This window comes from Miscanthus floridulus, chromosome 18 (genome assembly GCF_019320115.1).
Source record: "Miscanthus floridulus cultivar M001 chromosome 18, ASM1932011v1, whole genome shotgun sequence".
Lineage (NCBI taxonomy): Eukaryota > Viridiplantae > Streptophyta > Magnoliopsida > Poales > Poaceae > Miscanthus > Miscanthus floridulus.
The window spans coordinates 108,117,860-108,136,818 of record NC_089597.1 but is presented as its reverse complement, the minus strand read 5'-3'; the positions used below and the strand labels follow the sequence as shown (position 1 = coordinate 108,136,818).

Genomic DNA, 18,959 nt, shown 5'->3' with positions numbered 1-18,959 from the left:
TCGGGGATGAAGAAGAGATGGCATTGAGTTGTTCTGGAGGCAAAGGGTGCTGGGAGAGAGCATCCGCTACCAAATTGGAAGCCCCTGGTTTATAGACAACCTTGAACTACAACCCCACAAGCTTGGTGTAAAGCTTCATCTGCCATGGAGTCTGCAATCGCTGCTCAGTAATATGCATCAGGCTCTGTTGGTTAGTGAAAATAGTGAACTTGCCATGTTATAAGTAGGATCTCCAATGGTCCACTGCCACAAGAATAGCTAAGTATTCTTTCTCGTAAGTAGATAAGCCACGCAAACGAGGGCCAAGCGACTTACTAACAAAGGCCAAGGGGTGACCATCTTGAAGGAGGACTACGCCGATGCCGACATCACTTGCATCAGTCTGCAACTAGAAAGGCTTGGCAAAATCGGGTAGGGCTAAAGCTGGAGCTTCAGTGAGAGCCTGCTTCAGAGTGTCAAAGGCTACAATGTGGTTGGCAGTCCAAATAAAAAGCACACCCTTCTTGAGCAGATTAGTCAAGGGCCTGACAATCACAACATAGTGCTTAACAAACTTTCGGTAATAACCTATGAGTCCGAGGAAGCTGCGGAGCTGCTTGACATCAGATGGTTGTGGCCAGGCTTGCACAGCGGCAACCTTTGATGGATCTATGGAAACTCCCTATGCACTGACGACATGACCCAAGTAGTTGATAGATTGCTGAGCAAAGTGGTATTTGGACAATTTAACCAGCCACTGGTCCTTGGAAAGCAATTCAAAAACTTGTGCCAGGTGCTTAATATGGTCTTCATAAGAGGCGTTGTACATGAGTATGTCATCAAAAAACACCAAGGCACACTTGCAAAGGAGTGGATGTAGTGTATTGTTCATAGCACCTTGAAAGGAATTTGGGGCGCCTGTTAACCCGAAGGACATGATGGTGTACTCAAACTGGCCCTAATGTGTTTGGAAGGTAGTCTTGTGTTCTTCCCCAGGAGCAAGGCGGATCTGGTTGAAATCGGCCTATAGATCCAAATAAGAGAACCAACTAGCCCCAGAGAGTTCATCCAAAAGTTCATCGATGATCGGAATGGGAAACTTGCTCTTCACAGTGAGTGCATTGAGTTGGCGGTAATCGACACAAAAGCGCCAGCTGTTGTCCTTCTTCCTGACCAAGAGAACTGGAGAAGAGAAGGTGCTGGTACTAGGGTGAATGAAACCAGACTGTAGCATCTCTGTCACCTGAGCCTCAATCTCTGCCTTCAAGGCCAGCGAGTAGCGATAAGGACGGGCAGAAATAGGCTGAGCCCCTAGAATGAGGGGAATGGAGTGATCACAGGCCCAACGCAGAGGTAGCTCGGTTGGCAACCTGAATAAGTGTTGATACTAAGACAACGACGCCTGAATCTCTGGCAAATCACTGTGCACTGATGAAGTAAATGCATCCCCTTCAGCGGACAAATGATGGAGCTAAACTACTGAACAATCAAGCTACTCCGATAGACTGCCTTGTAATACTACAGTGTGGGGACCATAAGGAATTTGAACCCAACGTTGAAGCTAATGAACCTTCATGGGTGAGAATGCCTGTAACCAATCCATCCCCAAAATCATGTCATATGTGCCAATAGGAATGAGCTTGAGGGTAGAGTGGAAAACATATCCTTGAATAGACCACTCTGCATACGGAATTTGAGTAGTGCAAGGTACTGATCCACCATTGGCAATCTTTACAGAAGTTGGAACTGACAACTGCTGGACCCCCTTCAAGGAAGCTACCAAGTTGGTATCCAAAACGAGTAGGTGCTCCCAGAATCTAACAAGATGTTGATACTCTTGCCTTGGAGCATGTCTTGAAACTACAGAGTTCTAGGGTGGAATGATGGAGAGACAACAGCAGCAGACATAAGCATGAAGGAGTGATCGGCCGTAACAGGAGTATCTAGCTCTGGACTTTCTGTCTCGGTGAACAGCTCTTCGCAAAGATTCCACACCTCCTGTAATGCGTGCAATTGGAGAGCCAGAGAGCATTTGTGACCCTAGTGCCATTTCTCCCCACAACACATACAGAGACCATAGGCTTTCTTGTAAGAATGGAGGGACTGCAACTTGTGATCCACTGAAACATGGTGGAAGTCACGACGACGGTCGTTAGGATGGTGCTTTGGTTCTGGCGGCACGGGAGGAGCTGGAAGAGCCAGTCGCTGGGGAGGAGCAAGAAGTGGCAACGACCCCCAAGGCGCCGCCAACTTAAGGAATGCGGGAGCATCAGTACACCATAACTCCCATCGATGGGTCGGCTCGATGGCCTCATCCTGCAAAAGGGCAAGCGAACAAGCAGTGTCGAGATCGGCGGGACGCTGAACAAGAACAACAGAGCGGATATTGTCGCGGAGGCCATCGATGAAGCGTGTGGTGTAGGAGAGGGTATCTGGGTTAGGTGTGTAGGCCGAGAGCTGCTCAATAAGATCAACAAATTGATCGACATATTCTTGAACCGAAGCGCTTTGCTTAATGTGGAATAGTTGGCGGATGAGAAGTTTGTGTTGATCGCGACAGAAGCGCTCGCGCACCATTGCACAGAAGTCCTGCCAACCAATGTGTTCAAGGCGATGTGCAATGGATTGAATCCAGCGCTTGGCTACACCGGTGAATTGCATCGTAGCAACGCGAACCCACATGGATTGATCAACAAAGTACATATCAAAGTAGGAATGGGCCTAAGTGATCCAAAGTTGGGGGGTGGTACCATCGAATTGGGGAAAATGCATTTTGGGTAATTGGCCGAGGTGGGAGGATTGAGGTGGATTGGGGAAGGATCTGGTGGTGGGGGAGGAAGGTGGGCATCCGTGACGTTGAAGGTAGGGTTGGGAGTGGGAGGAGGATGGGGATATGGGGCGGATTAAGGAGGGGGATCGGGGAATCAGCGCATAACATTGACCGGGGTCGGAGCTATGGTTGTGGCCAACCCATAGCCCCTCTCCTGTGTAGTCGATTCGACGCGGTGCTCGCTGGGCCAGTCGATCGGAGTCCCGGCAGATGAGCGCGGCGACCAACTTTGGCTGCCGCAGGGTGCCCGATGTGGGTAGCTCCACTGCAGTGCGACCTCCACTCGACCGAAGATTCTTCACCTCCAAGCGAAGATCATCGATCAGGCCATCCACCTCCGGTAGCCAACTGACGAGCTCCTCCACGGCGGTCTCAACGGCGGCTCATCATTGATCTCGTGGATGTGAATCAGCTCGAGATCCACCATCCGCTGCTCGAGGTCAGAGACTCGCTCGTCGAAGTGCCCCCCCAGTTGTCGGCAACGACGATGGCGGTGTACTGTGCTGAGGCATACTCCTCCAGCGACTTGATGCATCGGTCCACAGCCTTGTCCCGCTCCTGGAGCTCTGAAGTCGCCTCCTCGAAGCGGCGCTCCCACCGCTCCCATCGACCGCTAGAATCGGTGCGGAGGTCGTCGATCCGCTTGAGGACTTCGTTAAAGAGTGAGCGCGCGTTGGGATCCATGACTCCCTTGGCACGCTGAAGATGGGTGAAGTGGGAGTGTGGCTCCGGCGGATCCAGCCCTTGGAGGCGTCGGATCGATGGCTCTGGTACCAGTGTCGACGACGCTCGCTGCGGCGGCGGCGGGAAATTCGGGGAAAGGGAAACGAGGTTCGCCGAACAGGCTGACGATCGATAGAGTGATTAGGTTATGTCTTTACAGAGTCATTGGTTGATCCTCTCCCTCTCTTCCTTCCACTCTTCTACTACTCACTGCTGGGCTTGGGCTCACAGATATTACAAATCAATTTTGGGCCGGTCACTCTCTTGTTCTTGGGCCTGATGCAAATACTCCTCTTGGGCTCAATGTTTACCGGGTGCGGCGTCGTGACACATGGGCATGGATTTGGAGCACTAGTGGCGACCATAGTCATACTGTTCTTGGGACGATTGGATCGTGGAACATAGTACGCTTCTTAATAAATGTTTTTCCACTATAGAAAACCTGGGACGGGATTGTTCCCACTTTCCTGGAACAATAATGATGTTCCCAGGACATGGAACATGGTATTGTACCAAGTTCCTGGTGATACTGGCAGCGGCACCCTAAGGCCCTGTTCGTTTCCCGGGGAACAGACACCGGGAAGAGTTCCTGGCCGGATTCGTTGCTTCATTTATATACGAATTTTCTTGGCCAGAACGATTCCTGGCGTGATATGCCCTAACCGAACGAGGCCTAAGCAAGAACTAGAGAAGGGGGGGGTGCGAGATTGATTTAGGAAGGGGATGGGTTGAGGAGAGGGATGTGCTCTTTTATTTAACACAGGTTAAGTGACTCAATGCAAAATTTTCGGCACCTTAACCGGTTCAATACACAGGGAAGCCACCACCCACCATGGACACGCCATATGCCGGATCTATTCGTCTCTTGAACCGATATGAATTTACAGTACACAATATAAAAAGTCTAACAATCTAAAATTGCACTTTGAAAGTCAATGGGTCTAAGGAGAGAAAAAAGATGGGGACGGCCCCATGGAGCAACCATGGGCATCCATCGTGTCATGGAGCAACCATGGGCATCCATCATGTAATTGCGACATGTGTCTAAGTTTATGCATCTATAGCAGGAGAGATATGTAGTTTTTCTTTATAATTATTTCTCCTAAATTTAAAAAGTAAATCTACGGTGGGTGCGCATGGTTGCTCTACGGAGACCGTCCCACTCAATTTTTTTTCCCCCGGATCCAAGTGATGCATGCGGATAAGTTAAGGCCAGTCTCAGTGGGGATTTCACGGCCCTGTTACTAATATATCTATATTTTAGAAATAGTGCAGAAGAGTTTCATCCCCATGAAACTCTCTCTACTCCCATAAAACTTTTATCATCTCTCTCTTCATCAATACGGTGCCACATCAGTCTATTTAATATCCATAAAACTCTGATGAAACCCCATTGAGACTGTCCTAAGAGACATTTGTTGCATTTTGCTCTCTCGGAGTGGTAAACGTGTATTATTCTTTTCATGGTCAGAGCTAAGCCATCGTTTCACTCATTTTCTCCCTTGCCCCGGCCAACTCAACTGCTGACCGTGATTAATACCCCGAGATGCACATGCACGCGCGGCGCAGCCACATGGACACACACGACACGACGACACACCTTCGGCCTATCGCGTTTGCGGCAGCGGCGGCAAAGATTGCGGGCTCCATTGTTCTTCGTGTCAGTGCCCAATCGAGCTTCAATATCCTACAGGGACAGTACTAGCTACCTGACTGTTAAGTGCCTTTAATTCCTAGTGGCTACTCTACGTTCCAATGGAAAATGACAGGGTGTTATGGGTTGAAGACTTGAAGTACAGTAATAATTAGCCACCGAGCGGCGAGCTCAGTCAACCATTCTGATAGCGTAGCTAGCATCAAAGGAGACACTGACCCTGAAATCCTGATCGAGCTAGTGCAAACGTGCAACCATGGCATGAGCTGATCAAGTGGTAGCTGGACCTGGATACACGTACGCAATTGCAGCTACTAGCATGGTCGATTAGCTAGGTCGTGGAAGTGCTTCCTTCTTAGGGCGTCCGCAATGGCTAGCTATTTGGCTAGCTAGATGTGACGTGTCAAGGAAAAAGTAGGAGAGAGAGTTGTCACTAGCGACGAGCAAATAGTCTATCTATTTCACGTAGCCCAAGAACATATGAGAGGAGCATGTGGGTCCACTAGAATAAGAAGGTATAAAATAGTCATTTCTCTTGTCTCTCACCTCCACGTCAGCTAGCTACGTAGCTAACACCATTGCGGACGCCCTTACTAGCAATAGCGTTTTCCGTTGAGGCCAGGGGCATCAATATTCAAGCACCAACCACCAAGAATTTTGACCGCTACCACTTTGTACTCGGTACTCCCTCGGTCCAAAAATAGCTGTGATTCCCGTTTCCCGAGAAATAACTCTAACTAATTTTATATAAAAATATATTAACACTTATGTTACACAATTAATATCATTAGATAGATATTTGAATATATTTTCATAATAAACTTATTTGGAGATTTAAATGTTGCACGTATTTTATATAAATCTAGTCAAACTTAGGGCACGAAAACTTAAAACGACAGTTAATTTGGGACGGATGGAGTACTTACAAAGGATTCCACCTATAAACTTGTTAGGTGACCCTTTTCAGTAGTCTCCGTGGCTATATGGTAAATGTGTTGCGGTGGCATTTCTTGTATACTTTTTTTTAATTTATACTCTTCTAATAAAAGTTCACGAGAAATCCACTTCCCTCCCCCCCCCCCTCCCACTAAGTTTGGCATGTGTCCAGAATCCCGGTAACTCCCTAATGCCTTGTTTGGATGCTGTCGAATTCGCTTTAATCCATATGTGTTGGGGTGTATTAAGATGGAATTACACCCTAGCACACGTGGATTGATGGGAATATGAATACATCCAAACAAGGCCTAAACTAACATTTAGTTCAATTTATTTCCTCCAACTATTTTAGTTGTCATAGGAGCTCTTTTTCTCTCTCCACTCTCATTCTCTCACGGAGCCCGTGGGAGCAGGTGACGCCCCCACAGGGTCCCACTGGCTCCATGAGAGAAGGAGAGAGAAGAGATAAAAAAAGGTCACGTGAACACGCATGAGGTGACAGAGAAGCCGGAGTCATAGCTCTACCAAACATGAACTTAGGCTCTGTTTAGATTCCAAAAAATTTTGCGCAGTACCCGTCACATCGAATCTTGCGGCACATGCATAGAGTACTAAATGTAGACGAAAAAAAAACTAATTGCACAGTTGGGTGAGAAATCGCGAGACGAAACTTTTGAACCTAATTAGTCCATAATTAAACACTAATTATCAAATACAAACGAAATGCTACAGTGAGCCAAAATCCAAAAATTTTTGGATCTAAACGAGGCCTTAATATCAAAATTTATGAGGTGACAGACAAAATTGTCACGATATACTGTTCTAGGCAGCGTAGTAGCACGCCAACCAATGATCCGGTGAAGTGACGGACAATGTGGACGGCTGCATTCCGCGCCAAAAATACTAGGCAGCGGATTTGGACCTCTCCGTCAGCTGTCCGAGAATGAAATGTCCCTGTGCCAATGGCAAAGGCAAACGCAGTACGCGACGACGTGCAGCTGGTTGGAAACGGAACAGCAATACGTCGTGCTCCGGGCAGTTGTGCTGCTGCATGCACTGCGTTGTGCGTTGGAGCAGCTTTGCATTGGTAGCTAGCCTCCGCGATTCCGATCCGTCTCTTAACACGCTAGCTGCCTGACTGTCTCCACCGTTGCAACTGATGACTACTGATGATTCCATCCGTTCGTACGTTTGATGAGTGAGAGAGCTGGCACGTTTCCTAGCTAGTACACACCACTACACTGCACGTGAAACTCTGTACTGGTACGTGTGGTCGGTTCGAGTGCCCCTCTAGTCGGTTCGAGTGCCCCTCTAGAGCATGACAGTACTCCATATGACAACGCGACACGGCTAATCCCCCTGCCGTAAAACCGTGTGAAAGCCCCCGAGTACTAGCCGTGTCTTCCTGGGATCCCATATTCCCATCCCATGACTAAACTATCCCTCGGCGGCGTGTCCTTTGGATCCCATCAACTGTGCGACGCCGTCCGGCTCCGGCCGGCCGGGCACCATGCACAGGTTTGTTCGGTAGCCTGGCGCGGTACAAGCACGATGCCCCGGTACGTGTCGTGCAGCGACTCCATGCCGTGGAGCACCCGTGACCCGAGACGGCCGACGCACAAGGCACAAGCCGTGCGCGCGCGGGTGCCCGCGCCTATAAGACCCGGCTGCCCCGTGTCGCGTGGGGGAAACGATCGAAACCACTCTCGCGCTCGCTCTCGGTCTCGCTCGACTGGTCAGAAGCCCCCGCGCGAGCGTTCGCCGTTCACGCGCCTCGCGCCTGCAGGGGAATCGATCGTGGCAAGAGCTACTACTACAAGTAGCAGATTAAGCGATGGTGGCCGCGGCGAGGGTGTGGGAGGTGAAGGCGGAGGGCCTCCTGCGGGGCGCGTGCGCGGCGCTGGCCGCGGCGGCCGCGCTGCTGGTGGGGTTCAGCACGCAGACGGAGACGGTGCTGCTCGTCACCAAGAAGGCCACCGTCAAGGACGTCCAGGCACTCTGGTAATTAAGCAGCCTTCCGAAGCTCCGCTCCGTTCTATTCCATTCCATTCCATGCGCACGCACGGGTCGGGTGCTGATGAGTTGTACGTGCGCGTCTTGTATCTCTGCCCTGCCGCAGGGTGCTGGCGATGGCGGCGGCGGCGGCGGCGGTGTACCACCTGCTGCAGCTGCTCAAGTGCTTCTACCTCAGCCGCGTCGGCGGCGCGAGCCCCTGCCGCCGGAGCAGCAGGGCTCTGGCCTGGACATGCCTCCTGCTCGACAAGGTCAGGCGCAACAACTCCCTCCGTCTCCGTGCCCTCGTACGTACAGTCGTACTCCTCTGCGTTCAAAGGAGGAAGGGTTGCATCCCGCCTTTCCTTGGAAGAATCTTCAAGCTTCCGATTGGGGGAAATGTCTTTTTGGTCACTATGGCAATTAAATTACTACGTAAATAAAACCAATCAAATGAAATCCTGGGAATCATAGTGAAAAACACACATACGTAGATGAGCCGGAACTGCTGAAATTAGTGGAAACTCAAAGGACTAAGGGGGTGTTTGGCTGCTTCTCCTAAATTTTAGTCGTTGTTCTATCGGATGTTTGGACATATGCATGGAGTATTAAATATAGACTAATTACGAAACTAATTACATAGTTTGCGAGACGAATCTTTTGAGCCTAATTAGTCCATGATTTGATAATATTTTGCTACAGTAACATGTGCTAATGACGGATTAATTAGGCTTAAAAATTCGTCTCGCAGAGTACTGACAGATTATGTAATTTGTTTTTTTTTATTAGTATCCGAACACTCCATACAACATTCTACTAACACACCTCCTAAATTTTAGTAGCCGGATCCGAACACTGCCTGACCTCATGTTACAAAATTAACCAGAAACAACAAACAAGGGCTACAGTGGAGTATCCAATCCAACGCTTCGCATGACAAGCCTGGGCATTCATTCGTAGTAGCAGTACGTTGTATCGACAACACGGTCTAGCCAGAGTACTGTTCTGCCTTTTGTCACTTTACTTGAACAACCTCGACCGTATACAGTATGCTCTGAAAGGAACATCACCATCACTTAAAACTATCAAACGATTTTGACTGGTGATAGTACCGAGCTCGCGGAGGATGCTATTGATAGACTTATCTGAAATAAAAACTTTTTAAATTTCAATCAAATTTATAGAAAAAAAACTATATACAAATATTAAAGACCCTAACTGGATACTCTATACAAATATAGTTTATTCTTGGTGCATCTCTTGATACTAATTTGATGTCATAAATCTTATTACTTTTTTTAAAAAATTTGCTCAAGCCTAAAAAGTTTTTTTTGAAGATAGCTTTAAAAGTTAATTTATTCTTGTGAGGAAGTACTGGTTCATTTTGGAATTAGTGATTAGCACCTTTCATTCGACAGCTGTGTTACCTATAGCACACGGCAGAATGCATGGCACCCTACTCTACTCCAATCGTACACTTGTGAGGCCCCCTACATGCAGATGCAGCTGCATTGAAATGTTAAATAAATACCGGTACTGCAATTACCAAACATCCAAAAAGTGCTCATCAGCCCTTCTTTTACAGACAATGATTTTTTTTCTAAAGGAAACTCAATAAATAAAGGTGCTCATCCCTACACAAGGACCAGGCAAACATGATTGAGATTTAATTAAGATAGCGTTTGCTGCACCTCTCCGTCCTGTTCGTTTGGGCTTGTTTGGCTTATAAGCCATAGCTGAAAGTATTGTTGGCTGGTTTGGTGGGAGAGAAAAATATTATTCGTTGGTTGATAAGCCATGACTTATAAGCCAAATACGACCAAACGAACAGACTGCTCATCTGCATCACTGTGGTCTCATTAAGCGCACCAAGATCGCTATCAATGGAGGAAGGCTAGAATTATGCAACCTCTTTGCCATTTGTTTGGGCATGTTTGGCTGATAAGCCATGGCTGAAAGTACTGTTGATTGATTTAGTGTGAGAGAAAAATACTATTTGTTAACTAAAAAAATACAACTTATAAACCAAACAAACCTTAACGAATAGGGCTGTGGTTGTCACGTGGATACGGTGGACTACGACTACGACATCGCCTTGTGTGAGTGAATAGTGATCGCAGTTGGTTAGCCGTTTCAATAGAGTTTATTTGTTTGCAGCTTCAGCCGTGTTCCAAGAAATTATCTTATAATAAATAAATAAATAAATAAAAACGTGAGGCCCATACCTGGTTCAGTGGCTCCGATGCTCCAGCTAATTTCTCGTTTGTTTACTCGGTAGTGTCCTGCAATTTGCCTGAGCCCACTCCCAACTCCAAAGCGGTAGTGAAGTCGGAAGTGTGAGCCATTGAACGTAGCAGCAGGAGTGTAGGACACAGCACATTGATTGCTCAAAGGTAATACAAGCCATAGGAAACACCTCGAGCTACACACGGCCGCCGCGCCGGAGAAGGACGGACGGACCCGCATGCACTGCCGCCCCGTGTTGCCAACAACCGCAGCTACAGCCCCTGCAGATTCACAGAGCAAACTACAAGGACACACAGGCCATGTTTAGCTACGAGCAGAATCGGCGCCGCCAAACTTTCGGGTTCCTGTAGCGCACTGTAGCGTTTTGTTTGTATATAATTGTCCAATCGTTGATTAATTAGGCTCAAAACGTTCGTCTCGCAAAGTACAACCAAACTGTGTAATTAGTTTTTGATTTCGTCAACATTTAGTACTCCATGCATGTACCGCAAGTTTGATATAACGGGGAATCTTCTTTTTGCATAGTGCCAAAGTTTGGATTTGGTGGGAACTAAACTTAAGGCCACAGCTAGTAGTAAAATTAAGTCACCATAAATTGCGCCATACTCATATGTCTCCTTCTGCCACAGTACCACACTACCGCTGCACGCTGTGTCTGTTTGCTCGTCATCTATCATGTCGACCTGTTATGGTTTGGTTTCGCTGTGCTGCGAGCACGGCACGGCACGGCGCAGCAGCGTCTCGCACACGCAAGCTAACTCTGGCATGCGCCGCTCGCTCTGTGCCTGTGGCCGCAGGCGTGCGCGTACACGACGTTCGCGACGACGGTGGAGGCGGCGCAGGCGTGCGTGATCGCGCTGGACGGCGCGCACGCGCTGCAGTGGACCAAGCTCTGCAACATCTACACCCGCTTCTGCGAGCAGATCGCCGGCAGCCTCGTGCTCGGGATGCTGGCCGCCGTGGGAACCGCCGTCCTCTCCGCCGCCTCCGCGCGCAACGTCTTCCGCCACTACTCGCCGTCGTCGCCGCCGCCGCCGGGGACCTACGCCGCCGCGCACTAGCTCTCCGGGCCCAAGGAGTCAGCTGGGCCGGGTGTGCTTCTACGAAGAATCTAACACTGGGCTGTGACGAATTGCAGGCCCACATGAAGGGTGACCTGGGCTATGAAGATGGAGAGAATAGAGTTCTACTCTAGAGTGTGCTCCAGTAGTCCTACTCTTGTTTTCCCTCCTCCTCCTCCTCTCTCTCAGAAGAGGTGTGTACTTCGATTTTCTTTTGCTTTTGTTGCATTTGATACATTTGTGGACACATGAGTATGCATGTTCGTCAGTGTATTTCGTAGATAATAAAATGTTGCCTCTTACTTGTAGATTGTAGTGCAGCTGAAGAATAAAAAAACAGCAATTACTGCGCGCTAAGGGCTTACAGTATGCTGTTGTGTGACTTCAGTATTATACACCTGGACTTCGACAAGTCCAATTCATCCCCCAGTTTTGGAAACCACGTTCCAGTTGAAAAATGGGATACAATTACAAAATTCCAAATAAATTCTTCCTCCAAAATCACCAGACTTTTATCTTCCAGATTTCAATATCAACCCAACATGGCTCAGTTTTGTAGGTACCCAATACGAGAGATCAGTCTGCATTTCACCAAAGCGACATGCTGGGGTTGGCCTTTATGAACAATAGATTAACCCAGACATGGTATACATTATAATCAGCATTTGTTGTCAAAACGATATCTATACATGATACAAATACATATGTCGGACACAAACAAACAAAGCATACCTTACCCATCTAAAAGAATTAATATAGACCTCTTGGCCTTTTTATATATACCATTGCCATCTCATGAGTAGTAAAGCATGATTTTTGACAAAGGTGTCGAAACTAGAAAAGAATAGTAACAAAATATCAACTTTTGGCCTGTGTGTTGTCACTGCTCGGAATGCCCGCAGCAAGCCGCGCTCTCAGGTCCTTCCTAAGAATCTTGCCGGAGGGATTCTTCGGAATGGAATCCGTGAAGAAAACTCTGTTGATCCTCTTGTAGAACACGACCTATAACACAGTACAAACTGTAATAAGGTATGGACTCTTTGGATAGTTTGGATCATAGTAGTTTGCCTTTCAAGTGCATAGGCACATGAACTGATGCAAGCATTTCTTATGTTTTTACATGATGCAACCTTAGTTGAAGAGTCCTTCCAATATATACGGTTTCTGGACATGCACTGTACATAACAATTGTGTTGATTATTTATTTCAGAAAGTCAAGATTTGGTATTACCTCCTTTGCAACAAACTGTTTGATCTCGTTCTCACTAATCTCAGAGCCTTCACTCCGTATAATGAATGCAACAGGGACTTCGCCAGCAAGTTCATCTTTCATTCTGCAATTGATCCAAAAGAATTATTTCCTTGACACCAAAGTGATATGGACCATGTGACCTAATGTCATTTCAGGATTTAAGTGTGTGGGATCAACTTACGAGACAACAGCAGCATCCTTAATTTCAGGATGTGTGATGAGAAGGGCTTCAAGTTCCGCAGGAGGTACTTGGAAGCCTTTGTATTTGATTATCTCCTTCAGCCTGTCAACAATGAAGATCTCATCGTCATCGTCCACATAACCAATGTCCCCAGTGTGCAGCCATCCATCCTTATCAATGGTGTTCTTTGTCGCTTCTGGATCATTCAGATAACCTGCACATCATAGGTTTCCGTAATTTGCATGAAAACAGTTACTTGCAAACATTCTGGTGCAATTTATAATTTAATCTGATAACTAATAGCAGAAAATATGTTTAGTGCTGACAAAAAAAATCAGATGGTCCAAGCATACGATATTCAAAAAGAATGTGATAGGATAGTTGCTAGAGACAACTTCAGGTTTAAAGTCACAATAGTGATAACTTAGGTGGTGAAAGATTGCCATCAATTATACTTGCTACCTACAGTAAACCCTTATACTGATACCACAATTTCTTCTCATTTCCAAAAAAGATATTTCTACAAGGTCTTAGTCCTTGAGGCTTGAGGTGGTGGCATGTGGCAATTACTGCCGAAAGCAACATTGATCATATCCAAACTCACATATATCTTCTATGGAGTAGTTTTTATTTGGAACATATATATTGTGTGGTTGAAAAATGGAAGGGCAGACCATTGCTCTCTTTGTTTATCGAAGGGACAATCATATCTAAATGCATAGAAAAATAAATAAATACACCAAAAGTTCAATATTCAAGGGCAGTGAAGGAGAAAGAAAAGGACACAAATTTTGGAATATCCCAATCAACATGCACATGGGTATCCACAGAGGCACAGACCAGCCTATCGCTATCATGGATTCATGGATACAATGTAAGCACACTCTAAGGCGCACCAAAGGGATATTTCACCTTATTGCATCTACAGCAGTTTGCAGAAGGCAAGAGAACCCTCAACAAATCGAGTCCAGAGCTGAAAGGTAAAAATAAAAAAAATAAAAACTGATGGAAGGATACACCTACAGAAGCCAGCTGTCTGGTCCTACCTAACATCTACTTTGATGATAAACAAAGATTACAGCAGAACTGGCTATTAGCTGCTAAACTTAATGCTTGAACTTTTCATTTTAAAGAATTTGTGATTTTAAAGCAATTATGATATCTAGTACTCTTATAAAGCTAAACCCCACTAGATGATTTTTCTCTTCATGCTCAAGTCAGGAAATGCAGCCATTTTGGCTATGACACGAACAGGTCCACACAGACACAGCTGCCTAAGAGTCGATGGGTTTTCAGGTCTGGGCAGGTGGGAAACAAGCAAAGGGTTTGTCGGTTTGGTCTGAATTTCACACTTCTGGAAGCTTACTTTCACTAGGTGCATGCAAGCATATGCAATTATCCATACAGCATAACTAGCGCATGTCTTCATTTTCTCATTTTCTAGCATAACTTAATAACCGAAATCATCTTAGGCCTGAGTAACCGATGCTGAGCTGCTCCCACTGCTACATGTACTCATAGTGATAATGGCAATGGACAAGATGTGCTGCCAATAATGAAAAAATATGGCTTCTAGAGCTATGAACAGATCAAGAACAAGTTTTTGTATTTCTGGTCTCAGGTAGTCAGGTTCTTCTCCTCGCATTGCACAGGCGAGGGTAAGGCTTACCATTAACACCCTTCCCCAGACCCCGCACAGAGCGGGAGCTCTCTGCACTGGGTACGCCCCTTTAGGTAGTCAGGTTCTTATCAGAACCATCAACCATGTTGTCATGACGAACTGATTGGCAATCCATGGACGATTGGTTACCAACGTGCCTGCCTCCGTGGCAGTCGGATGCAACAACTGCTGGAGACGATTATTGGCAGAGTGATAATGAGCCGTGTGCTATAAGGAAATCATCAGTCTCTCTGGTGCTTAGGTTCGAACAACCGAACAAGTAGGCAACCAGCAATGATGTAGCGAAACTGGACGTGCACCGAACACGAACTTTTGGTGTGCCAAAGGAGAAGCTTTAATTTGGTACAACTACACCTACTTAGACTAGTCAACTTTTCCATAGATACCAAACAGAACCAGTAGACTGCTGTTCCAGCATGCATGGTAGGAGCGCATGCACACCCATGAGCCATGAAGCAGCTGAGAATGCTACTTTTTATTTCCTCAGATTTCTTGAGTTTATAATCCTACAAGTTCGAAATATTTGATAGACGAACAGCTGACATGGGAAAGGGTCAATTGTTTTATTCCTGATGACAAAATCAATTTACTGAAATACCTATGTGTATAGGAGCAAACAGTGTTTTGATGATACCTAGGCATTCATGCCTGATGGGCGATGGCAAAGCAGAAGCAAATTAGTTTACGTGCTAGTGGGCTCTACCTTAACTTTAGAAAAACTTATCAAGTTGTCCATGCTAGCCATCAGTCGTGACAGCTTTCATCCCGTGAGTTGAGAGCAACGGCAACGTTGGCAAGGGGATCACTGTGATAGGCCAACCAAACCCACATTCGGAGATTTTATACTCGGCTAGTGATGGGCTGACGGCTGCACATCCACGGGGGCCTAAACTAACCTGATCGTACTCACCAATGATTCAGCGCTGTCAGTACTTACTAGCACCACGTGACGATAATACACCACCAACATGCCAACATGTTGTTACAGTATAAGTTCGCGTGTCAGGGAAGAGAGTAAGAGGATTGGACAGTACCTTTCATGATTTGTTCGCCGCGGATGCATATCTCGCCTGCCTGGTTCCGTCCCAGCAACGCGCTGGTGTCCGGGTCGATGATCTTCAGCTCCGCGTTCCTGACGACGGTGCCGCAGGAGCCGGACTTCACCTCGAACGGTTCCTTGGCGAAGGCCAGGCACATGGCCAGCACGGGCCCTGCCTCGGTCATCCCATACCCCTGGTGGAAACGAACAGAGATTTTTCAGTCCAAAGTATCCCATTTCTCTACTTCGAAATCAAATCATATCACATTCACATTTCAGCAAACAAAACCCATTTTTTGCACAGGTACAAGCGTGATGCTGTGGTGCAGCGGCATCCGTGGTGGGATTCGCCCACCCAGAGTTTGCCAGTTTGGGAGGGAGGAAAGACCGGAAGAGCAGTTGAACGAAATGCTTTCTTAGCGCGTGTTTAGTTGCGTGAAGTTTGGATTTTGGGCTACTGTAGCACTTTCGTTTTTATTTGGCAATTAGTGTTCAATCATGGACTAATTAAGTTCAAAACGTTCGTCTCGTAATTTCCAGCCAAACTGTGTAATTAGTTTTTTTTTCGTCTACATTTAATGATCTATGTACGTATCGTAAGATTCGATGAGATAGGTACTGTAACACTTTTTTTTAGAATTTGGATGGGAACTAAGGCCCCGTTTAGATGCGAAAATTTTTGGCTTTTGGCTACTGTTGCACTTTCGTTTGTATTTGGCAAAAAATGTCCAATTATGAACTATTTAGGCTTAAAAGATTCGTCTCGCCAATTACGGACAAACTGTGCAATTAGTTATTCTTTTTACCTACATTTAATGCTCCATACATGTACCGCAAAATTTGATGTGACGGAGAATCTTGAAAAATTTTGGATTTTGAGTGAGATCTAAACAGGGCCTAAACACGCGCTTAGCGAGACGGCAACCCAAATCATGGGGTTGGCGTGTGCCCCCGACCTTTCACCACACTAGGCCCCTGCAGGCAGGCAGGCACCCTGCACCTACGTCCTACGCCTCCACTCCATCGAGAGCGAACAGAGCACAGGCGCCTCGACCGCTCGAGGAAGGCTGTGTTTAGTTTAAAAAACTTTCCTAAAAAATGCTACAGTAGCTATTACATCGAATCTTACGATATATGTATAGAGCATTAAATATAGACGAAAAAAAACTAATTGCACAGTTTAGTTGAAAATCACGAGACGAACGTTTTGAGCCTAATTAGTCCATAATTAAATACTAATTATCAAATAAAAATAAAAATGTTACGGTAGTCAAATTCTTAAATTTCGCGAACTAATCGCAGCCGCAGGCGTAAAGTCGTTGGGCGTGGTTGAGATGTCGCCTTGGCATGAGGCACAGGCAAACCCGAGCGGTCCTGCCTGCCCTGCGGGCCTCTCGCGGCCCGCAGCGAAAAAGACGGCAAAAGAGCGACGTACGCTAAAGGCTACCACCCACCAACTCTCCTACAGATAGAACTGTTGGCACTGTGGACAATGGGCATGCATTCAATCATGAAAGCGGCATATTCGTTCGGCATGTGATGAAGCGTGGTTACGAGGTGGGGGTGGGGTGACGCGAACAGACCTGGCCGAGCACGGCGTTGGGGATCTTGGCCATGAACGCGTCCTGGAGGTCCTTCCCCATGGGCGCGGCGCCGGACATGACCATGCGGATGGAGGCGAGGTCGTGGGCGCCCACGCGGGGGCTCTTGGCGATCTCCACCACGATGGGCGGCACGAAGGGCGCCACGGTCACGCCGTGCGCGCGCACCAGCTCCACCAGAGCGCCGATCTCGAACTTGCGCATGATCACGATGGCGCAGCCGGCGCGCAGCCCCGCCAGGAGCACCGAGTTGAGCGAGTAGATGTGGAACAGCGGCAGCACGCACAGCACCACGTCGTCCTTGCTGAAGTAGAGGTTCGGGTTCTCGCCGTCCACCTGAAAATTTGCACAAACGGACCATCAGTCAAAACGAGTCCAACGAGGATTTGAACACTGAACGCTGGCTGGCGCCATTAAATCCTACTGCTGTATATCGGCACGGATCTCGGGCCGTATCATGAGATTGTCAAACAGCTGGCTCTGCCTGCCTAGAATTACTTCTGCTGACAGGCGGGACCCACGTGAGGCCAGCCACGACCACGAGGCCGGCTGTCCCATTAACGGCTGATGACGCGCGGTGGTAAATGATCACTCTATTCGCGCCGACAAAAAAGCGCGTGAGAAAAAAATTTCCTCCCGAGCTGGGAAGCGTGGGCCGCGCCATCACGCCACTTCCAATCGAAGAAGCACAGAAAGGGGAAGGAAATCCCCAAAAAATTCGACGCCCCAATAGAAAAACTTTTCCTCCTCGTGCTCCTAGAGCTAACGGGATGGAAATGGAATGGAGCAGGGCCAGTGGCGGCAGGAGGAGGAGCTCTGCTCTGTGCTCTCACCTGCTGCGCGATGCTGGTGACGAGGCTGCGGTGCGTGAGCATGACGCCCTTGGGCAACCCGGTGGTGCCGGAGGAGTAAGGCAGCGCGACGACATCGTCGGGGTCCACCTCCTTGTCGGCGTCGAGCGGCTCCGCGGCGTCCATCAGGGCCCCGAGCTCGAGGCAGCCCTCGAAGGCGCCGTCGACGGCGACCACGGGCACGCCGCGCTCGGCGGCGAACCCGCGCACCTTCTCCACGGCGCAGGCCTCGGTGACGATCACCTTGGCCCCCGCCGCGGCCGCCTGGCGGTGGATCTCGTGCGGGGTGTAGAACGGGTTGGCCGTGGTGGTGGCGGCGCCCAGCCGCGCGGCGCCCAGGAAGACGAAGGCGAACTCGGGGCAGTTGCGGAGCAGGTTCATCACCACGTCGCCCTTCCCGACCCCGAGCCCGCGCAGCGCCGCCGCGGCGGTCCGCGAGAGGCGCTCCACGTCGGCGTAGGTGTGGACGGCGCCCGTCTGCCCGTCGATGAGGCACGGGCGGGAGCACACCTCGGGGAGCCGCTCGAAGCAGTAGGCCTGCAGCGAGAGGTGGCGCGGGATCTCGATGTCCGGTAGCTTCGAGCGGAACACTACCGACGCCGCCGCTGTTGTGGCGGAGTCCTCCGCGACGGAACCCATCGCCCTCGCCGCCGGTGAAGCGATCGACTCCGCGTGGGCCCGAGGGCAAATGGTGGTCGGGATTTCGAGGGCTCTGCTCGTCTCCGCTGCTCGCCTGAGCTGAGGAGTGGCGGAATTTGGGGGAAGGCCGGGTTATTATACCGCCGTGGCGAGGTGGAAGGGGGAAAGACTTGGTGGGGGACAGATCACAGAGGATGACTGGTGGGGCCGCAGTGTCGGTGGGGGAACGCGTAACGAATTCGAGGGTGTCCATGCCACCCGACTCAAAATGGCAACGGGTACCTGAAATCCGA

At 48.5% G+C, this 18,959-nt stretch overlaps 2 protein-coding genes across 3 annotated transcripts; one reads left to right on the top strand and one right to left on the bottom strand.

Moving 5' to 3' along the window:
• Positions 1-7,800: 7,800 nt before the first annotated feature.
• LOC136521652 (CASP-like protein 2C3) lies at positions 7,801-11,730 on the top strand. 2 transcript variants are annotated; one of them, XM_066515405.1, is made up of 3 exons: positions 7,801-8,123; positions 8,242-8,422; positions 11,159-11,730. In XM_066515405.1, the coding sequence occupies exons 1-3, from the start codon at positions 7,957-7,959 to the stop codon at positions 11,420-11,422; spliced, it is 612 nt and encodes a 203-aa protein (XP_066371502.1). In that variant the 5' UTR covers positions 7,801-7,956; the 3' UTR covers positions 11,423-11,730. The 2 variants fall into 2 exon arrangements, with proteins under 2 accessions (XP_066371502.1, XP_066371503.1); XM_066515406.1 differs by having other exon boundaries at positions 7,803-8,123; positions 8,242-8,386.
• Positions 11,731-12,038: 308 nt separating this feature from the next.
• Positions 12,039-18,781, bottom strand: LOC136521650 (4-coumarate--CoA ligase 4). Its single transcript, XM_066515403.1, has 6 exons — positions 18,010-18,781; positions 17,159-17,512; positions 15,571-15,769; positions 12,856-13,069; positions 12,654-12,756; positions 12,039-12,424 (listed from the first exon to the last, which is right to left on the bottom strand). Exons 1-6 carry the CDS (start codon positions 18,664-18,666, stop codon positions 12,281-12,283), a joined length of 1,671 nt encoding a protein of 556 aa, XP_066371500.1. The 5' UTR covers positions 18,667-18,781; the 3' UTR covers positions 12,039-12,280.
• Between the last annotated feature and the right edge of the window lie 178 nt (positions 18,782-18,959).

What these genes read in the sequence shown, in the direction of transcription:
- LOC136521652 (XM_066515405.1), top strand. Translation starts at nt 7,957, where the DNA reads ATGGTGGCCGCGGCGAGGGTGTGGGAGGTGAAGGCGGAGGGCCTCCTG. An exon ending in AAGGACGTCCAGGCACTCTG is followed by an intron (nt 8,124 to 8,241) that starts GTAATTAAGCAG and finishes GCCCTGCCGCAG; the next exon opens with GGTGCTGGCGATGGCGGCGG. An exon ending in CCCTCCGTCTCCGTGCCCTC is followed by an intron (nt 8,423 to 11,158) that starts GTACGTACAGTC and finishes CTGTGGCCGCAG; the next exon opens with GCGTGCGCGTACACGACGTT.
- LOC136521650 (XM_066515403.1), bottom strand. Translation starts at nt 18,666, where the DNA reads ATGGGTTCCGTCGCGGAGGACTCCGCCACAACAGCGGCGGCGTCGGTA. An exon ending in TCACCAGCATCGCGCAGCAG is followed by an intron (nt 17,513 to 18,009) that starts GTGAGAGCACAG and finishes GCAAATTTTCAG; the next exon opens with GTGGACGGCGAGAACCCGAA. An exon ending in AACAGTTTGTTGCAAAGGAG is followed by an intron (nt 12,425 to 12,653) that starts GTAATACCAAAT and finishes ACTGTGTTATAG; the next exon opens with GTCGTGTTCTACAAGAGGAT.